Genomic DNA, 18,110 nt, shown 5'->3' with positions numbered 1-18,110 from the left:
TCAAAACTTTAATTCGATTGCTGGGGGAGTACGTAGCACAGGAAAACAATCAGCAAAGGGAGCAAAGATATATATACTAGCATGCTTACCTCAGTGTTATTTACAGTGGTAAAAAATTCGAACAACCTGAATGTCCTAAATAGAGAAATGGTTAAATTGAAATAAGGGAAAGGTTATGGGATCAACAATTCAGCCAAACAATGAAATATTATGTAGCCATTAAAAATAAGGATGAGAAAGAGTATTCTACTCCTTCATAGTTTACATATATAAATCAGACTCTTCCTGCCTCTGAATTTGGCATTTGAGCATCTAATATTCATTCATTCATTCATTCATTCATTCATTCAACAAATATTTATTGAGTACTATATGCCAGGTACCATTCTAAAGGCCAAAGAGACTTATTGATCACTCCTCTATCATGGAAATTCACAAGTATGTGGTTGACCCACCACTAATAGATTACCCATGTTTGGGAGCACTTACTAGAGGCTAGTCACTTAACCAAGTGCATTGGATACTTTATCTCATTTAATCCTCACAATAATTCTGTGAGGTAGGGATTATTGTCCCCATTTTTACACATGTAGAAGACTGAAGTCTACAGAGATCAAGTAACTTACCAAAAGTCACATAGCTACCAAAGTGGCCAAGTCAGAATTTGGAACTGAGTTCATTGACTACAAAGCCTATGCTTTTAACCTCCTTGCTAAATTCCGTACTCCGGATGTAGCCAGATAAACACAGCCTACAAGCCTAGGCTGATTCTCCCCTCATGTACCACCCCGGGGTTCTGCACTTTGCAGGACTTGAATTCACTTGAAATGATGGGGTACTTGTAATAGCTCCTCACCCATCTTGCGTTACTGTTGTCTCCTTTTCTGGAAAAGACAGAACATTCTCCTTTTCTGGAAAAGACAGAAGCAAAACAGTGTTTGAATGGCTCTTCCTTCTTTGCTTTTCACATGACGTATCTGAGCAGCAAAAATCCTGAAAGGCAGTGTGTTATAGAAGGGAGAATTCCCCACAAGCCTCTTCTGATGCATTCAACCAATCTTTTTCCGGTACCTACTATGTGATAAGACCTTATTTAGAGTTTGAAACTTCTGATCCTGTATTTACAAGTTTGCAGCACTTCTCTAACTCCTTGGTTTTCTAGTCTTTCTTACACCTTTTTCATATGGTCTTTTAAAATCTGATGTCCTCAGCTCCCTGTGTAACTCTCATCTTCTGTTTCTTACTGTGATGTTTCCCCTTCTCATTCTAACTTCTGTCTTTCTGTTAATAGCAGCGCCGCCACTGTCTGCTCACCCAGCCTTGAAACCTCAGTGACCTCCAGCCTTCTCATCCTTTACACCCACTTCATCACTAAGTCATATCAGTTTTCTTCTCATAAGATGAGTTGTAACTGTCCTTTCCTTCCTGTTCCCACTGTTTATTCTCCCCAAGACTTCTTCAGTAAACTCCTAACTAGTTTCCCTACCTCCAATCTCTCCCTCTTCTAATTTGCCCTAATTTGTGGTCCTAATTTGGACCACATTAATCTTCTTGAAGTACTCCCCTGACTGCCACATGTTTTTCGGAGGTGCCAATACCCAGCGACGTAAGCCTTGCCTGTTCTCTCCCCACAGCATCTGTTGCATGTTTTCCTCCTCTCCATTCTTATCATCACTATCCTATTTCAGAGTCTGTTTACCTCTTCCCTATGATGTTGCAATAATATCTTGTCTCAGTGCCTTTAGTGTTTCCGTTCCCAGTCCATTATATATACTGCCACCAGATTAATCTTCTTGAAACACAGCACTGATCCTGCCACCCTTCAGCTTAAAGATATTTTGTGGCTTACTGTTGATTATAAAGTCCATATTCCTTAGCCAGTATTCAAACTTTAGTCCATTTCCCTTCATCCCCTTTCATGCCCCATAGAGTCCAGCCAAATTAATATACAAACTTTAAATTGCCACACCTTTAAACCTTTGTTCATATTGTCCCTTCTCCTCTCTCACAATATGTTCAAACCCTACCCCATCCTGAAAAACTCAACTCAAATGGTACTTCTGCAATGAGGTTTTTCTGGATCCCTTTATTTATCATTAGAACTTTGTGTGCTCTATTTTCTTTTTAGGGAAAAGCATATTTTTATTAGCTTTTCAAATATATGATCTTATGGTTTGGGTTAAAGTCTGTGATATAAGTCTGACAACCCAAACTCCAGAATAACAGGATTGCCTTTTCCTGGCATTTCTACCACATTCCCATTTTACCAACTGATTTCTCAGCCTTAGTCAAAGTTAGGTTAAGAGTAGAAATTCTCCCTTTGTTACCTCTCTTTTTGGGGAGTCAAGGCAAGGCAGCTTTCTAATCTATTGTGGTAAAATGTGGTTTGTATTGTACATGAAAAGCATGAGCTTTGGAATCAGATGGCCCTAGGTTCCTGACAGCTTCATTATTTCCCAGCTGTGTGAATTCAGGTAACATACTTAACCTCTCTATGCAATAGTATATTCATTTATTTGAAACCTTAAAAAACCTAGTGGCCCCATTTGGCTAATCTCCGCATAAATGGTATACAAAGAAGCACTATCCAGAAGCCAAAAAGTAATCTTAAAATTTATTTGTGCTTTCAAAGAACAGCAAAGAGGAAATAGTTCATAACCCACAATGATATTTCTCAAATACTATTCCTTCACTCCTCAATTATATCTAACCAGGAGCTATTCCTGGTTAGAGCCTTTCTCACACACACACACTCAAAAAAAACAAAAAAACAAAAAAAAAAACACTAAAACTCTGTCTACATCACCAGTCCCTGTTCCTCTACCTTCTTCCTCCCTCTCTCAGCTATACACATATTCTGTAGATTGGCTTAGACCTTCTGACATAGTCTATCTCCCCCTCAGGGTCCTGTCTCTCTCTTCCTGTTCAAAAGATCCAGAAATAGAATTCACAAGGCTTCTCCTTTTGTGAGTAGAAGTAGAGTGGGGAAGAACGAAAAAAAGGGAGAAGGTGCATGACAGACACATTAATAACTCTTGTCCCTGTCACATGTTAAATAGAGACAACAAGATATATCTCATATAGTTTGTAAGATGATTAAATAATATTGCATGTTTAAAGCACCTAGCTTATGTCTGGCATATGATTTGCATGTGGTGGTTGGTTAGCAGTTCTATGATTTACATTTCTTTCTCTTTTTTTTAATAGATTCTAATTTTTTGGAGATACTTTCCATTTTTTCACCTATTTTTTAAAAGATTTTATTTATTTATTTATTTATTTATTTATTTATTTATTTATTTATCAGAGAGAGCACAAGCAGGGGGAGCAGAGGGAGAAGCAGTTTCCCCGCTGAGCAAGGAGCCCGATGCGGGACTCGCTCCCAGGACCCTGGGATCGTGACCTTAGCTGAAGGCAGACGTTTAACCTACTGAGCTACCCAGGCATCCCTTTTTCACCTATTTTCTTGAACATACTAATCATTGCTATTTTAAAGTTCTCGTATGCTGATCCTGATACCTGGATCACCTGTGGCTTCTTTTAGCTCTCTTTTTTTCTTCTGATTTTCAGGCATGTGGTCTTGTCTTTTGGTTCATTTGGTAATATTCTAATGAAAGATGCTCAGTGTGTCTAAATAAATTGCAGAGGCTCCAATTGGTATTCCTCTAGCGAGGGTCCATCCTGACTTGCACTATGCAAATAGAGTGGTGACAAATCATCCTATTCTACTCAGAAGCTGTACTGAGTCCAGGCTGGACTGCAGTCCCACTAAGGTTCAATTTACACCTGGTTTGCTCCTGGCCTTCCATGATTTTCCACTGAAACCTGGTATATTGTGTGCATCCCCTTCCCTTGGACAATCCCAACTCTAATCACTCTATCCCAAGTCTGTTAAGATACTCTGCTTCTCAAAGCTTTCTCTTGGGTGTTTTTGACTCCTGCTTCCTGTAGCCCCCATATTTGATAAACGTGCTGAGTGAAAATTTGGTTTGAGCACCCACCCCAGCCCTGGCTGGTCCTCACCAGAAGATCTGCTGGTTTTTCTGTTCTCTTGCAAGTGCCTCAGCATATGCAAATCCTAGATTCTCAGCTCCCATCTGCTCTCCCTCTAGCTCAGAATTAACATGCGCCTTCAAGGTAAAAGCAGTTGCAGTAATTTCCTCATCTCTCTGGATTCTTCCCCCTCCAGAAACTTAGCTACCTCTCATTTTCATTGTCTCAGCACCTCCTCACTGCCTTCAGACAAATTGTTTGTGTATATTCCAACTTTTCTAGTTGTTCTAGGCAAGAGAACCAGTGTGCCTCTGGCCATTCCGTCCCACTCAGATGCAGAAGGAGATGTTTATTAAATCTTCATTCCCACTTCACATCCCTTATTCGGCTAGACAGCCTGTAATACATTTTCTGGTTTACTCTCAGCCAGTTGGCTGACTCCACCAAGTTTTCATTTTCAGGCTCCTGGGTTTCCTTACAACTATAAGCATAGCTCAGTTCATTCAATGCTGTCTCTTCCTCTCCCCCTTCTTTTGGAGTAGTTCTTCTGAACAAAGTCCACACTGCCATAATTAAATTCTAGTCATTAGTGCCAGCCCACCAGTCCTCATCAACTATAAATGTTACGTAACTTTTCTAATTACACTTTACACAAGCTTTAAATCTTAGTCAACTACAGCCTTAAGTGTTATTCCATCCCCTGATTTTCTTACGTGAGAATTGACTGTTATATCTTTCCATCCTCCTCATAGATTATTTTGTTTTATTTTAGTATTTTACTTCATTTTCCTCAAAAGAATATCACTTCATCAGATAAGCAAGGCTCTTAATAAACCCATTCCCTGGCCCTTCCTGGAAGATGTGTGCCATCCATCCATTCCCATAAATTTCACTCTTAGATCAATCCAGACCACAGAGAACAATGTGTTTTTACTTCATTCTGTGGAACTTTTATAAATCTATATCTAAGAATTATAAATTACTTTTAATTTCACAAAATTTAATAAATATTATCTAATAATTATTCAATATATTTTTGTTAAAAAATTTAACACTTCATGGTGCCTATTGTGTGCCTGAAGCAGTTCTAAATACTTTACAAATATTAATTTATATAATCTCCATAACCATCTGTTGAAGTAGGAATCATTATCTCTGTTTTACAAATGAAGAAATTGAGGCTCAGAGAAGTTAAGTAGTTTTCCAAGATTACACAGGTAGTAAATGGTAGAGCCAGGATGGAATCTAGGTTGACTCCAGGACCCAAACTTTTAATCACTCTAAAGCCATATGAAACTCATTATCATACTGATTGCAGGAGTTCTCTGAAATACATTCACTAGCTCCATAAGATAACTTCTCAAACACTTTTATCAGGAAAAGCTGTGGAGTCCCTTTTAGCAAAAGTGGGTGGTTTGCATTTCTCTGAGCTTACCTAATCTTGGCTCTTTTATTGCCCTACCCTTATTTTTCCTTTGCCCAATCCCTCGTGTATTTTATCTTTTTTGTATTGTTACATTTTTCTAAACTGGCATAACTGCTTTGTGGAATATGGTAGAGAATATATATATATATATATACACACACACACACACAAATAAAAGTAATTTTTCTAAGTATTTATGAGATTAATCTATCCATTACCAGGAAAACATAATTTCAGTTACCAAATCCTACTGTGTAGTCCCAGTTATGTAGCTAATGACTCACTTTCCACATCCTCATTTCTCTTACAAAGTCATGTCTGTATGAACTAGAAAAAGAAATGAAAATACCACCTAGGTCTTTCAATTTCCTACTTAAAATGTCAGAGTCTCTGGAGACACATTCCAGAGCTTTACAAGCCATGTCTGCCGTAATTGGCCACAGAAGTGACAGAATTCAAGCCAGGATGTGTCCAGCAGGAGGTCTAGCTACATAGGCAATGACCTGGTTGGGCTGTAAATGGGTGGGGAAATGGAAAGTCCTTGGTTACATTAGGCGAAGAGTCAAGAACAAGAATCCAAGTTGAGAGTGGGGTGATAGCAGGTCAGGAGCCGCAAAAAAAAAAAAAAAAAAAAAAAAAAAGGAATGAAGTTAGAGTGTTGGGCTGCAGGAGAAACAGACAGATGCTAGAATAGACAGCAGGCTAGCATGGGATCCATGGGCTTCTTGTGACCCAGCCTTGTCTGTTTCTCTTGCTTCATCTTTTACCATGCCCCTTCCATCCTTTACTCCAGTCACACTAATAAATTGCTAAATGTCCCCCAAATATGCCAAACTGTTCCATACCTCCATACCTTTTCTTCATGCTGCTCCCTTCCTTTTGCCTCTACCTGACAAATATCTACTCATTTTTTTTCCAGATTCTGCTTAAATACCTTCACTGGGAAGCTATTCCTGCCCCCACCACATCCTGCCCCCACTCATCTTTTTGCCCTTTATCCCACTCTTGTACCTGGTTCTCACATCTATCCTGATCTTCACAGCAGTAATAAAGGGTATGAGGCTGTGCCTTAGCATTCTGGTGTGAGAAATGTCATATTATTGTATTTTTTTCTAACCCAAGTTTAGAAAATATTAATCCCCAAGAACTAGGATGTTGACACACCCAATATCTTTATGAGTGCTTCTCCCTGGCTCATACTCAGAATCCTAGAGCCCTAATAGTCCAGAAAATGTGGGGAGTGTCCCTCTGGTCTTCAATACACCTCCAGTACAATGTTGAATAGAAGTGGCAAGAGCAGACATCTTTGTCTTGTTCCTGACCTCAGGGGCAAAGCTTCTGGTCTTTCATCACTACTTATGATGTTAGCTGTGGGATTTTTGTAGAGCCCTTTGTCAGGTTAAGCTCCACTCTGTTTCTAATTTGTTCATGAAAGGGTTTTGGATCTTATCAAATACTTTTCCTGCATCCTTTGAGCTGATTATATAGTTTTTGTCCTTTATTCTAGAAACATGGTATATTACTTTGTTTGATTTTGGGGTATTAAACCAACGTTGCATTCCTGGGATAAATCCCATGTGGTTGTGATAAATGCAGTTGATTCTTGAACAACATAGGGAGTTAGGGGTACCAGCCTCCCATGTCAAAAATCCATGTATAACTTTGGACTTCCCAAAAACTAATTGCTGAATTTGGTCCCAAGACATCATATTGACGGCAGACCAAGGAAGTGCTGGTTTGGTGAGATTAAAGATTTTACCTGCTATAAGAAATTCCCATCCATCCTAGCAGGGCCTATACCAGTGCCATTAAACTTGTCCTTTCTACTTCTGTCTCCCCGTTAGCTATATCCTCTTCCTTTCCTTTACTATCTGTAAAGGATTCCTTTGGCTGCAACTAACAAAAAACCAATCCAACTCTAACTTGAGTAATTAAGAATTTTTCTGATATAACAAGAAGTGTGGGGACAGACAATTCTGAGACTGATACCATCAAAGACCCGGAATCTTTGCGGTTTGTCACTGCAGCATCCATAGCAAATATGCTTCATCCTTATGCCTGTTCCTCATGTGGCTATTGTGCCTTAAGACCTGGTCCTGTCCTAGGGAAAAAGAGTATGGTCAAGAGGCAAAAAGCCTGCCAGCATATTACAAAGCTTTTCCAGAAGTCTCACAGCAACTTCTGCTTATGTCTCATTATTTAAATCTCGGTCACATGTTATCCCAGACCAATCACTGAAAGACTGAAAAATATGTAGAGAGAAGGAAGAAGGGAGAGGGGTGGGGGAGTAGTGGCCAGTCAACCAACAGTGGTTACCACACTTTCTTTCACAGCCTTAGAAATTAGAAGTTAGGGCAGAGGTGGGGGAGAAAGAGCTTGGAGTATGGCATGCCCTTCAATGCCCTTCAACTCTGCCCCTGTCCATACCTGTTCTAAACAGAATCAGTCCCCACCTTCTAAAGTCTAAGCTCCCTAGCACCTTCTGTAGCAAACACAACAAATACAGACACATTTTTACTTGCTTTCTGGTAAATTCAGCATCTAACTCATTCTTCTTATTTTAGAATTAGCAAAGGGGCACCTAGCTGGCTCAGTCAGTACAGCACGTGACTCTTGATCTTGGGGTTATGAGTTCAAGTCCCATGTTGGGTATAGAGATCACTTAAAAATAAAATATTAAAAAAAATAGAACTAGCAAAAGCATATTTTATCATCTGCCACCATTAAGCATTGTTCAATTTGAGGAGCCCAAAAGCTAGTCTTATGAGACATCCCCATGTCTTTTCTTAGCCTCGCATACCTGCCCTGGCAGCTAACCATTTCCATCACAGGTACAACTGCCTGTACCTACAAGTCAACCCATGACCTGGGTAACATGTTCAAGCTTGGATCCTGGAATTCAGATCTCTAGTGCCATTAAGCACTATCCAGGAAGGGGTTAGAAATTCAGAGTCCAAAATAAGGGCCTTAAAGTTCAACTTCCCTATCTCTCACTTTCCCCAAATGCTCCTGGGAATTACAGATAAATTAATATCTTTATCAAACTAACAAGTGTATATGTCTCTCTTCCTTCCAGAGCCTTCTGCTAACCTCTCTGTAAATCAGCCCAGATGTTCTAAGTCATTCTGTAAAATCCTTTCAACTCGATCTCTTGCCAGTCCTCTGATATTCCACACATCAGGAGTTACTTTTGAGAGGCTTCATTCAATCCTGCATACTATTTCTCTAACAGAAACTTAACTATTGTCTCAAAATCCATAGGCTCAAATTCTAGGGATCCATAATTTTACTTGTGCAGCATTCAAAGTTTCTTAGTAACCCTACAGTATAGCAGTCATGAAATTATTCCATAACACCAAGGTATAAGAAATGTCACATTGCTTTTTTAAAAAGTCCAAAAAAGGTCCATTGTCATGGTTTTAGCCCCCAGGGACTTGCTACAGTGACAGATATTCTATTCTCTGTGGAGTCTTAGAAGGGTGACCAACCACCCCCATTTGCCCATGACTGGGGGGTTTCCTGAGATGTAGGACTTTCAGTACTAAAAATGGGCAAACCAGAACAGTTGGTCATCCTAAATACTGGACTAACATTAATGTACAAACTTTCCCTTTACTACCTTATAAGCTCTCACGGGGCAAGGAACATGTCTAATGAATTTCTGTATACTCATGCCTAGTGCTTGGACATAACAGGCACTCAATACATTCTTAATAGATAAACTAATTCGCAAACAATGCATAAACCAGCATAAAAATTGAAGATTAAATAATTGTAATAATCCAAGCTTGATCCACATGAGAAGTTACTTGAACCAGTTGAAATGGAATGCCCTGCCACTTGCTACTTATCCCTTCCAGAGAACATCTCTTCCAGGCTTAAAGAGGCCATGTCCTCAGAGCAAGGGCAAATCCCTCCACACATAAAAATGCACCATGATTTCTACATCATCTATTTACAGTTTAATGGATTTGAGAAGGGTCAGGTAGACTTTCCATCGCATTTTGGATCTGTTCTTCAAGAAGACAGCACATTACCAGGTATAAGCAAGGTGTTAAGAAAACATAAACTTCTGGGGCGCCTGGGTGGCACAGCGGTTAAGCGTCTGCCTTCGGCTCAGGGCGTGATCCCGGCGTTGTGGGATCGAGCCCCACATCAGGCTCTTCCACTATGAGCCTGTTTCTTCCTCTCCCACTCCCCCTGCTTGTGTTCCCTCTCTCGCTGGCTGTCTCTATCTCTGTCGAATAAATAAATAAAATCTTTAAAAAAAAAAAAAAGAAAACATAAACTTCTGAAGGTACCTACCACCTGCCCAGCCTACCAGACCTCCTCAGAGTTCTGTGCTGCACGAAATGACAACACTGCTTTTAAGTGTCCAGAACCTTCCACACCACCTCCAGCCCAGCGCATTCCCCCTGGGGTATAACACTAATGCTACAGCAAGGCTTCTCATGTGCTTCACTATGTCACTTTCCAGTGTCTTCCACAAGGCACTGATGTTCCTTTATCCCCTAACATCTTGCTTCCTCTGTCTGCCTTTGCTCTCATTATTTCTTCCAACTTTTTGTATAAGTTAAGAGTGGAGTAGAGCTAGTGTGCTTTCTTTCATTTTCTGTAGCAGGGAGGTTGTTATGTTTGTGCCAGGTGTAAGTGGTGATCACCTCCAGCAAGAGGACACAATTTACAGATGATTGTAACAGTTCTGACTCCACATTTCTTGGAGTTTAGTGGTTTTCCTTGAAACACTACCACAGCAAATTGCCTTATTCCCATGCCTGATTTAAAAGGGCACACCTACAAAATCAGTGGATATGTCCACATGTCTCTTCTCCTTACCCATGGCACATGGCAAAGAGTCACCCCTCTGTTCTGAAGTAGCTTTCACTCAGAGTCCTGCCCCAGAATTCTGAGCCTTCTTTTTGTCCTGTGACAGCTGGGTTGATCTCAAGGGCCCTGTCCCCCATGTACCTACTCATACCTAAGCTTTTCACTCCCTGCTCTCTCCTCCTCCTCTCGCTTGGCAGGTGACTTTGACCACCTTCTTAAACCCTTTCTGTGTATTCCAGAGATATTCCCTTAGCCAGCCCACTCTGATCTCAGTTGTGCAACACAACCAGATTTTTTCACACTCAAAATAAGACATGAATTTTCACAACACAAGTCTCTGTTTTTAAAAATTATAATTCTTAAAATTCTACATTTACCATTGAGTAGGATGTTAGCCATCTCGGGGTGAACACCTACTTCAGGTTAAAGGGCATCTCTTAACTTGTCTCTGTATTGTTAACCCTTTTGTGTACAACTCCAAGCTGGGAAGAAGAGCAGTGTCTTGGGGCACTAACAACTCAGGCAGGAAGTCCCTCTCTCCCAGGTGAGAGTAAAATGGGTTGGGCCTCCCTGATACCTCCAGAGAAACTTGGGGAACTCTTGATGGGGATTGATTTTTAAAACATGCAAAAGACTGAAGGTGAACCAGCATTTACATATGTCTTTGTTTTAGAAAAGAGAATGGCTGCTGTTGGCCAAAGGGGAGCCCCTGAGCGGAGACAGCCTGAGACAGCCTGCCAGCACCTTCTATGTGATTGTGCCATCACGCTCCCCCACCCTGCTGGTGAAGGCAGTGGCCACTCGGGAACTGATGCTGCCCAGCCCCTTCCCCCTGCTGCCTGAGGACCCACCTGATGACAGCCTTAAGATTGTAGAGGCAAGTGGAGCTCAGAGCTCTTGGGACAGACAGAGGGAGAGAAGAGTTGGGAGTTGGAGAAAGGCATGAGGGAGAGGAGCGAGCCTGTTGGGGGAAGACTGGGGAGCAGAGGGAGAAGTGGTTGTGCCAAGAAGGTGGTGGAGGGTCAGTAATGTGATGTGGGTCTGTGTGATGGTGTGTTCCCACGGGTCTTTCTCTGCATTGTGTGTGTGCAGATGTGTGTACCTGTTTGTGTGCATCTATTTTTGTTGAGGAAAAGGTAGCCAATGTAGGTGCCCAAGATAGGAAGGGCTTCAAAATGAGACTCCTAGGCAACAGAGGGAACTGCGCTGCTGGCCATTTTCTCCCTCCTTCTCCCATGCCTCCCGCTCCTCCCCCTCCTCCTCCTCTCTTCCTTGGATCTGGATTCTGGATTTCCTCTGCCAGCCTCCCCTGGCTGAAGGCAGGAGGAGGGGCTCTGGGCAGGGAGAACTGGAACCACATCACTGCTGGATCACTGGCTTACGTGCAAAGAGGACAGAGCCTGGGATTGTGTTCTTGCCCTGGCGGCTGTGGGCATGCAGAGAGAGGTGGGCACGAGTGGCCATGGCTCGCTCAGTGTCTCACTTCGGGGCCAGTGGTTCCTGGCACAGGATGTTGTGGCCGGAAAACCTGACTACTCAGGAATGCTGTGCTTGCGTGTCCTCGGGCTATGCTCACCTCTCAGGCCAGGCAGAGAACTCAGTGTGCTCCCAGCAGACTGTGAGCACCCCAGGCCTTGGACACCCCTCCCTCACAGCCGTGCACACTGGATCCCTTGTAACCTCACAGCACTCCAGCCCCTCTCAGAATCCCATGACACACTTCTTGGGGCCAGAGTCTTCCGCGTCCCTAACCACTCAAGGTTGCACCTACTTGTTGCACTCTTGCCGGAACTCTACATCAGCACAAGCACTCAGATCAGGGGGCCAGGACACCCAATGGGCCCCACATCTATTTCAGTCTTCATAGATCCTCCAGCCTCTCATACTCTGCCTCACATCTTGTGTTCTGTGACCACAGGTTCCCTGGGTAAGGCTCCTCTTCTCTCTTCCTCAGAGCGTGCTGGACAGCCTGGAACTAGAGCCCACCTACAACCCCTTGCAGGCTTGGAGCCACCTGTACTCACACCTGAGCAGCACCTTTATCAGGCCTCAGGGCCGGCTCCACCCAAGCTCAGAGAGCCGGGCCCTGAGAAAGGTACAGCTCCCTCCCTACTCCCCTTCCTCCCCATTACGCCCAGAATCCAAGAGAGCCCTCCTACCCTGTCCCCAATTCCCCTCTCCCCCCAACCAAGGGAGTAGCCCTCTTCCCTGGATCTCCCCTGTGGAGGGGAAAACCAAGCCAGCAGGAGAAGAAGAAAAAGAACAGTGCTTTTCCCTGGACAAAGGAAATTACAACCCCTGCCCGATAGGGACGCTTTTCTGCCCCAGCACTGGATATTTACATATGGTAATATTTAGGTATCTTAACTGTAGCACTTATGATAACTCATTAGTCATTTAACAGACCATTGGCCCACTAAGCAAACTGACAGCACTGAGACCACAGCTTCTGTTTAAAGAAAAGGCTAAATGGAAGGTGGAAAAAGAAATGTCCAAAGGGAAGGAAATTAGCATTTACTGAACACCAGCCGTTTGTCAGGTTTTGTGACGAGTGCTTTCACATGTGTCTTTCTCATTTAATCCTCACAGCGTCCCTGCAAGGTAAGTGTTAATACTCATTGTACAGATGAGGAAAAGGAGGCTGACCCAAGTTAGTCAACTGGAGTCAGATCTTTAGCAACAAGGGTTAAAGAGAGAAAAGGAATTGAGGGTGGGGTTATTTTTATGAAATTCATATTCAATGATATTTCCCTTTGTCCCTATTAATCTTTTCCTAGTTTCTCAGTAACAGAGCCTTTAGAAACTCCTGCTTTGCCTTAGCTGAAGTTACAAGAGAAAGATCTTTCCAAATTACAATCAATCTAGAGATGAGAACAGAGCCCACCACAAGCTAGCTGGTGGGCAGGCTAACAGAGGAGGGACACTCAGCCAGGAAGACAAGCCCAGGGGACTCCACTGCCCTGGGCCTTGAGGCTGTCACTCAAGGGATGGAACACAGGAAGGAGTTAAGACAGGAGGCCCAACAGGGAACAGGAGAGGAGATCAGGAACTGTGGTCTGGGCTTCAGAGAAGTCTGCTTGCTTTCTTTGCAGGCTGGGCAGTTCCAGACAAACCGAGTTCGAGCCACAGTGGCCCCCCTGCCTATGACTCCAACCCCTGGCAGAGCCCCCCAGATGCCAGCAGCCCACAAGTCTTCCTCAGAAGCCTTCTTCTGGCCTTCCAGAAAGGAAGTGAGGGAGGAGAAAGAGGAGGAGTATCCCTCAGGGCCCTGAGTCCCCAGCGCCAGAGCCCTGCTGCCCTGCTCAACCACATCTATACTAAGGCTCATACAGTGAATGGCTTTCTGTGGTCACACTTGCCTTCTGTCCACTTGAGCCTCTGTGAGCTCCAGGTGACTGGGAAACAGAGCCTTCCCCTCCTCCGTCTTCAGTGCGGCTACCGCCCCCAACCCCGCCACCCAGGCCCAGAAGAGACACACCTGAACTTTTTCCTTCTCCAACCAGCTCATTTTCTTTTGGATCATTTGATACCATTAACACAGATGAGGATTAAATACCCAGTAAGTCTCTACCATTGTTAGGAGCAATCCCAACCCCGAATTTCTCCTTGCAGTTCCCTGTAAGCAAGTAGATGAGGTCAGGTCACCTTTGGGAAACTGGACTTCAAGAGACTAGGACAGGGTTTTCAGAGCTCATGAAAAATAAGTACTATTGAAATTTAAGCCTCATTCCGAAGCTATGCTCTTCCCACTATACCCACCACAGAGCAGTTCCCTTCAACCCTCAAACAGAAAAATGGTTGATGCTTGAGTACCTACAGGTAAAGTATGTGTGTGCACACGTGTGTATTTGTGTGTATTGGGGCAGGTGGTGTCGTATAGCTGAGAATGGGAGGGAAAGATGGTGTGAAAAAGACCTATTCCCTTCCTATTCTCTTCTCCCCGAGCCTGTCCACCTTTCTGTTGGCCCTCTCCATCCACAGAATAACTACCATTTATAAAATGCTTAATCTCTGCTTCAGACTGCACTAAGTATTTGAGAAACTTAACTCCTTTCACATAAACAACCCTGTGAAGTAGAGTCTGTTGTTGGGTTTTCCCATTTTACAGAGGGGCATTGAGGGAAACTGAGGGTTACAGATGTTATACAACTCGCCCAGCATCCTAGAGACAGGCTCAAGCCCAAGTGGGCCTGACTGGACCACCCAGGCTCTCACCCACCACACTGCTCAACTCACCTCCCTGGACCCCTTCCTCCTTCTTCGGCCCCCAATACATTCTCCTGACCCCCTCCACACCCACCCAGCACACCCTGCCACCATGTCCCCTCTGTGACTGTTCACACACATAGACCTCTTAAACCCAAGCTGACTTTAATGAGAATAAACTTCTTAAAATCTAGGTCTCTGGCAAAGAACAATGCAGGGGCAAGAATCCAGGCACAGTCCAGCATCACCCTAGAGCCTCCATGCAGGCCCCTCAAACTGCACCAACTCAGACCAAGCACCCCTTTTCATAGACCTGGTCTAGCAGCTGTCCATTCCTTTTCGGAGGGTGACTTGGGGTTGCTGGTCTCTCCCAGGTCCCATCCCTCACCCCTGCCATCTCTCCCACTTCTAAGACTTCTTGAGATTAATCATCCTTCCCTTGACTCCCCTGATCCCTCCAGTCCCCTGGGCTGGCTTACACAAGATCCTCCAGCCCTCTGGTTTCTGCAGGTTCTAATAGGTTTCTTTGATCCCCAGTGCCACCTCCCCGTGGTGGTCCTATCAGCAACCCCAGCCTTGCTCTACCTCTCATGTGGAGCCCTCTGACTTGACCCCGGTCCCAGCCCCTGCTCTAGACAGCTCACATTCCCAGCTCCCTGAGGCACTGCTCTTCTGGACCTGGCTGTACAGGACAGTGTCTGAGCTGTGGCCTTTGCTGCCACCACCAGCTGCAGCTCCAGGTTCAGAGAAGGCCAAGCCCCGGGGCTTGGGAGCTGGGAGGGGCTTTGTGCTCCGAGGAGGTGGCACAGCGTAGTCATCAGTGGCAGGGTTGTAGGGGAGCTCATAGCCCTCCTCCTTCACCCGAGCCTGGCACCACCACGCATCCCTGGGCTCCTGGGGCAGATCGTAAAGGCCTCGGAGAACAGCTGGGGCCAGACCCTCAGGTTCATCATAGATGGGGTCCTCTTTGGGGTCCGTCAGCTTGGCCTTCAGCAACTGCTGCTGCACATGCTCGTACAAGTCGCAATAAAGAGGTTTCTTGAATTGTACTCTCTCCCCTGCCTGAGCAGGGGTGCTGTCCAGGGGGTCTGAGTATAAGGAATCCTGGGAAGGGCCTGGAGGAATGCGCAAGGAGTCTAAGGGTTCAGCATACAGGGCAGGAGGGCAACCCAGGAGCTCCTGAGGGCCAGGCAGGGATGCCAACTTCCTCTCTGCCACTTCTCCTTCATGGGAATCAGCTTTGAGACTATCCTGCCCTTGACCATCCTTTCCCTGGGCCTTCTGCCGGTGAATAGCAGTCTCAACTGCCTGAAAGATGTCATTCCCCTGCGCTGTCTGGAAGGTGAAGGTTCCAGGGCCTGAAGGGCAGCGACGACCAGCCTCAAAAGAGAACATGACCTGAAGAAGGTGTGGAGGAAAACACATTACCAGGAGCCTTGAAAGGAGATGAGTCACAGGGCCTGTCCTAGTTATAGAGGATCTACAAAGAATAGACTACCTGGGGAGGGAGGTGGGGTCGTGGGCTAAGCAAGGAAGGGTTATCCAGAGGACAGAACTTCCCGCCTTCCTGTCCTGCCTCACCCCACCCACCCCACAGCTATCCCGACCCAGGAAGTCGGTGCTCCCTGACAGCCCCCGCACCTTGTCCCGGCCATAGCGGCGCAACAGAGTGTAAGGCCAGAAAAGGAGTGGCTCCAGTATCTGACTCTGGGCCCCTACGGTCAGGAGAGTCAGCCTCTCAGCCTCCACCCTCAGCACATAGGAGCCATGCAGGCCACAACGCTCAGCGGCTTCGGTCCTCTGCACCGTTACCCAGAACTGGGATCCTGGAAGGAATACACAGTTAGATTGGCGCCCGGCCCGAAGCCGGACTGGTGGGTGAGGGCGCTGGGGACGTAGGGCAGGTTGTCCAAGCACTCACTTGGAAACCAGCTTCAGGAGCTTCCTACTTCCCCCTGGGTTCCTGACCCTTTAATCACTCCCTTCCCAAGAACACCCTTCCTTTCCACCCCATCCCTGCCCAGGCCTCTCAGGCGTCTACCTTCCCAGGTGGGGCTATACAGCGAGTTCTCCAGCATCTCCAGGGCAGAAAGCTTGGGTGAGTTCTCCGCAGGCGCCAGAGCCCAGCTACCTTTCTGGGGTAAGTAGAGAGAATATCGAGGACCCTGCAATTCCCTCGCCGCTGTTCCCAGGGTCCGAGCCAGCCTAGGCCCTCTGCTACTGTAACCGCCACCACCCCGCATCACCTCTTAGGCCCAGTGCGTTTCGCCCCAGCCCCTCGCGGGCAGCCCCGGCACCCTCACCGGAAAGGCATTTCGGCACAGTGTTTGCACCCAGGCGGCGCTGGACGGCGCGTCTGCAGCCAACAGGTGGGAGCGCTGCGCGGTGTCCAGGCGGAAAGCTGCGGCGCCAGGCTCAGGGGGGCTCTCCACAGCTACGGGGACCACGCTCACACACTCCGCCAGACGGATCACCTTGCAGTCCAGGCGGCGCGAGCCCCCTCGGCCCCCTCCAGAGCTCGACCCCTTGTGGTCAAAGAACTCGAGCCGCGCTACGCCGTGGGGACTGGCAGGATAGAGTACCGCCCAGGTCTTCCTCCACCTCTGGGAAGAGAGAGCGTGACGCTGGGGAGAGAGCGGGCGAGCACCAGCGGTCCGGGCCCCGACGGAAGAGACTGGCGCAGGCCGATTTCGGGTCTGCAGCTTCCCGACTGGGGGCGAAGCTTCCCGAGAAGGATGCTGCCCCGTCTCCCCAGGACCAGAGAGGGCGTACCCCGAGGGCAGCGGACCTTCTCCGGAGTGTGAAATCAACTTCGCGGGAACGTCAGAGGGCTCTCCAGCTCCTGGCCCGCGCTCCAACCCGCTGCCTCCCCCTCCCTCCCGCTGGGCTCTACAGCCCACTCCTAAGTCTTATGGGGTTCCGCAACTCCTGCCCCCGACTACCTTGGTACCGAAACGCTGACTTTGCAAAAAGAGCGGCCCCTCCATCACAGCTCCGTCCATGGCCCCCGGCGGTTCCTTCCGCGCTTCCTGGCCCTGAGGGCTAGGGGCGGGGCGGGGGCGGGGCCGGGCTCCCGGAGGCGTTCCCCCCTCCCGCCTCCGCGGACCGCGACAGGGGAGCAAGGAGAGCAGCAAAAAGAAAGGGGAGGGGGTCCCCAGATAAGTTGGGCGGTGCCCCACCTTCAGACCCCTACCCACAGCTCTAGGACGTTCCCAAGTGGCTCCACCAGAGGAAACTTCGAGGTTTCGGCCAGAGGGCTCTGGCGCCTGGGCTTATGGGCTGTGTAGGACGTCATAGGCTCAACGTGACATCAGATTGAAGGCCGTGACGTCACCCCGAAAATGCCAGTGGGGACCCTGGGGCACCGGAGGGACTCTGCGGGCCTTCATCGCCTCAGTTCTCCAGGCCGGACCCTCCCCTAGCCCGGCTGGAGTTCGGCTGTTTACACTCCGCGGAGCCCGGGACGTGGGGGAAGGGCTAGGGGCTGGGGACTGGAAGGCTTCCCGGAGCCCGGAGCTGAGCCGCGGCCTCTCGGGGCTGCCGCCCAGGCCGGTCCTCGGCCCCGTGGCCTCTTGTGTGTCCAGCTCCCTGACCGCAGGAGCCCGGCCTCCAGCCCGCGGGAAAAGAAAGCTTCATTGAGCAGGCCGGGGAGGGTCGG

At 46.8% G+C, this 18,110-nt stretch overlaps 2 protein-coding genes across 5 annotated transcripts in view; one reads left to right on the top strand and one right to left on the bottom strand.

Moving 5' to 3' along the window:
* Positions 1-13,557, top strand: part of M1AP (meiosis 1 associated protein) — a 63,029-nt gene extending 49,472 nt beyond the window's left edge. Inside the window, exons 7-10 of one of the 2 annotated variants that reach the window (XM_057309305.1) lie at positions 10,920-11,123; positions 12,201-12,341; positions 12,836-12,847; positions 13,339-13,557. In XM_057309305.1, the coding sequence (XP_057165288.1) occupies positions 10,920-11,123; positions 12,201-12,341; positions 12,836-12,847; positions 13,339-13,518 (537 nt within the window). In that variant the 3' untranslated portion in view covers positions 13,519-13,557. The remainder of the gene's footprint in view (positions 1-10,919; positions 11,124-12,200; positions 12,342-12,835; positions 12,848-13,338) is intronic. The other variant, XM_026482133.4, reaches the window with a different exon arrangement.
* A 1,043-nt stretch (positions 13,558-14,600) lies between these two features.
* DOK1 (docking protein 1) lies at positions 14,601-18,088 on the bottom strand. 3 transcript variants are annotated; one of them, XM_026482103.4, is made up of 5 exons: positions 17,395-18,087; positions 16,756-17,055; positions 16,494-16,587; positions 16,094-16,278; positions 14,601-15,850 (listed from the first exon to the last, which is right to left on the bottom strand). In XM_026482103.4, the coding sequence occupies exons 1-5, from the start codon at positions 17,452-17,454 to the stop codon at positions 15,041-15,043; spliced, it is 1,449 nt and encodes a 482-aa protein (XP_026337888.1). In that variant the 5' UTR covers positions 17,455-18,087; the 3' UTR covers positions 14,601-15,040. The 3 variants fall into 3 exon arrangements, with proteins under 3 accessions (XP_026337888.1, XP_057165282.1, XP_048078781.1); XM_057309299.1 differs by lacking the exon at positions 16,094-16,278 and having other exon boundaries at positions 16,756-17,053; positions 17,395-17,476; XM_048222824.2 differs by lacking the exons at positions 16,094-16,278; positions 16,494-16,587 and having other exon boundaries at positions 17,395-18,088.
* Between the last annotated feature and the right edge of the window lie 22 nt (positions 18,089-18,110).

The sequence above is a fragment of the Ursus arctos genome, unplaced genomic scaffold, assembly GCF_023065955.2.
Source record: "Ursus arctos isolate Adak ecotype North America unplaced genomic scaffold, UrsArc2.0 scaffold_8, whole genome shotgun sequence".
Taxonomy (NCBI): Eukaryota; Metazoa; Chordata; class Mammalia; order Carnivora; family Ursidae; genus Ursus; species Ursus arctos.
This window is presented reverse-complemented; position numbering and strand designations above follow the sequence as displayed.

What these genes read in the sequence shown, in the direction of transcription:
- DOK1 (XM_026482103.4), bottom strand. Translation starts at nt 17,454, where the DNA reads ATGGACGGAGCTGTGATGGAGGGGCCGCTCTTTTTGCAAAGTCAGCGT. An exon ending in GTCAGCGTTTCGGTACCAAG is followed by an intron (nt 17,056 to 17,394) that starts GTAGTCGGGGGC and finishes CTCTCTTCCCAG; the next exon opens with AGGTGGAGGAAGACCTGGGC. An exon ending in GCCGCTATGGCCGGGACAAG is followed by an intron (nt 15,851 to 16,093) that starts GTGCGGGGGCTG and finishes CACCTTCTTCAG; the next exon opens with GTCATGTTCTCTTTTGAGGC.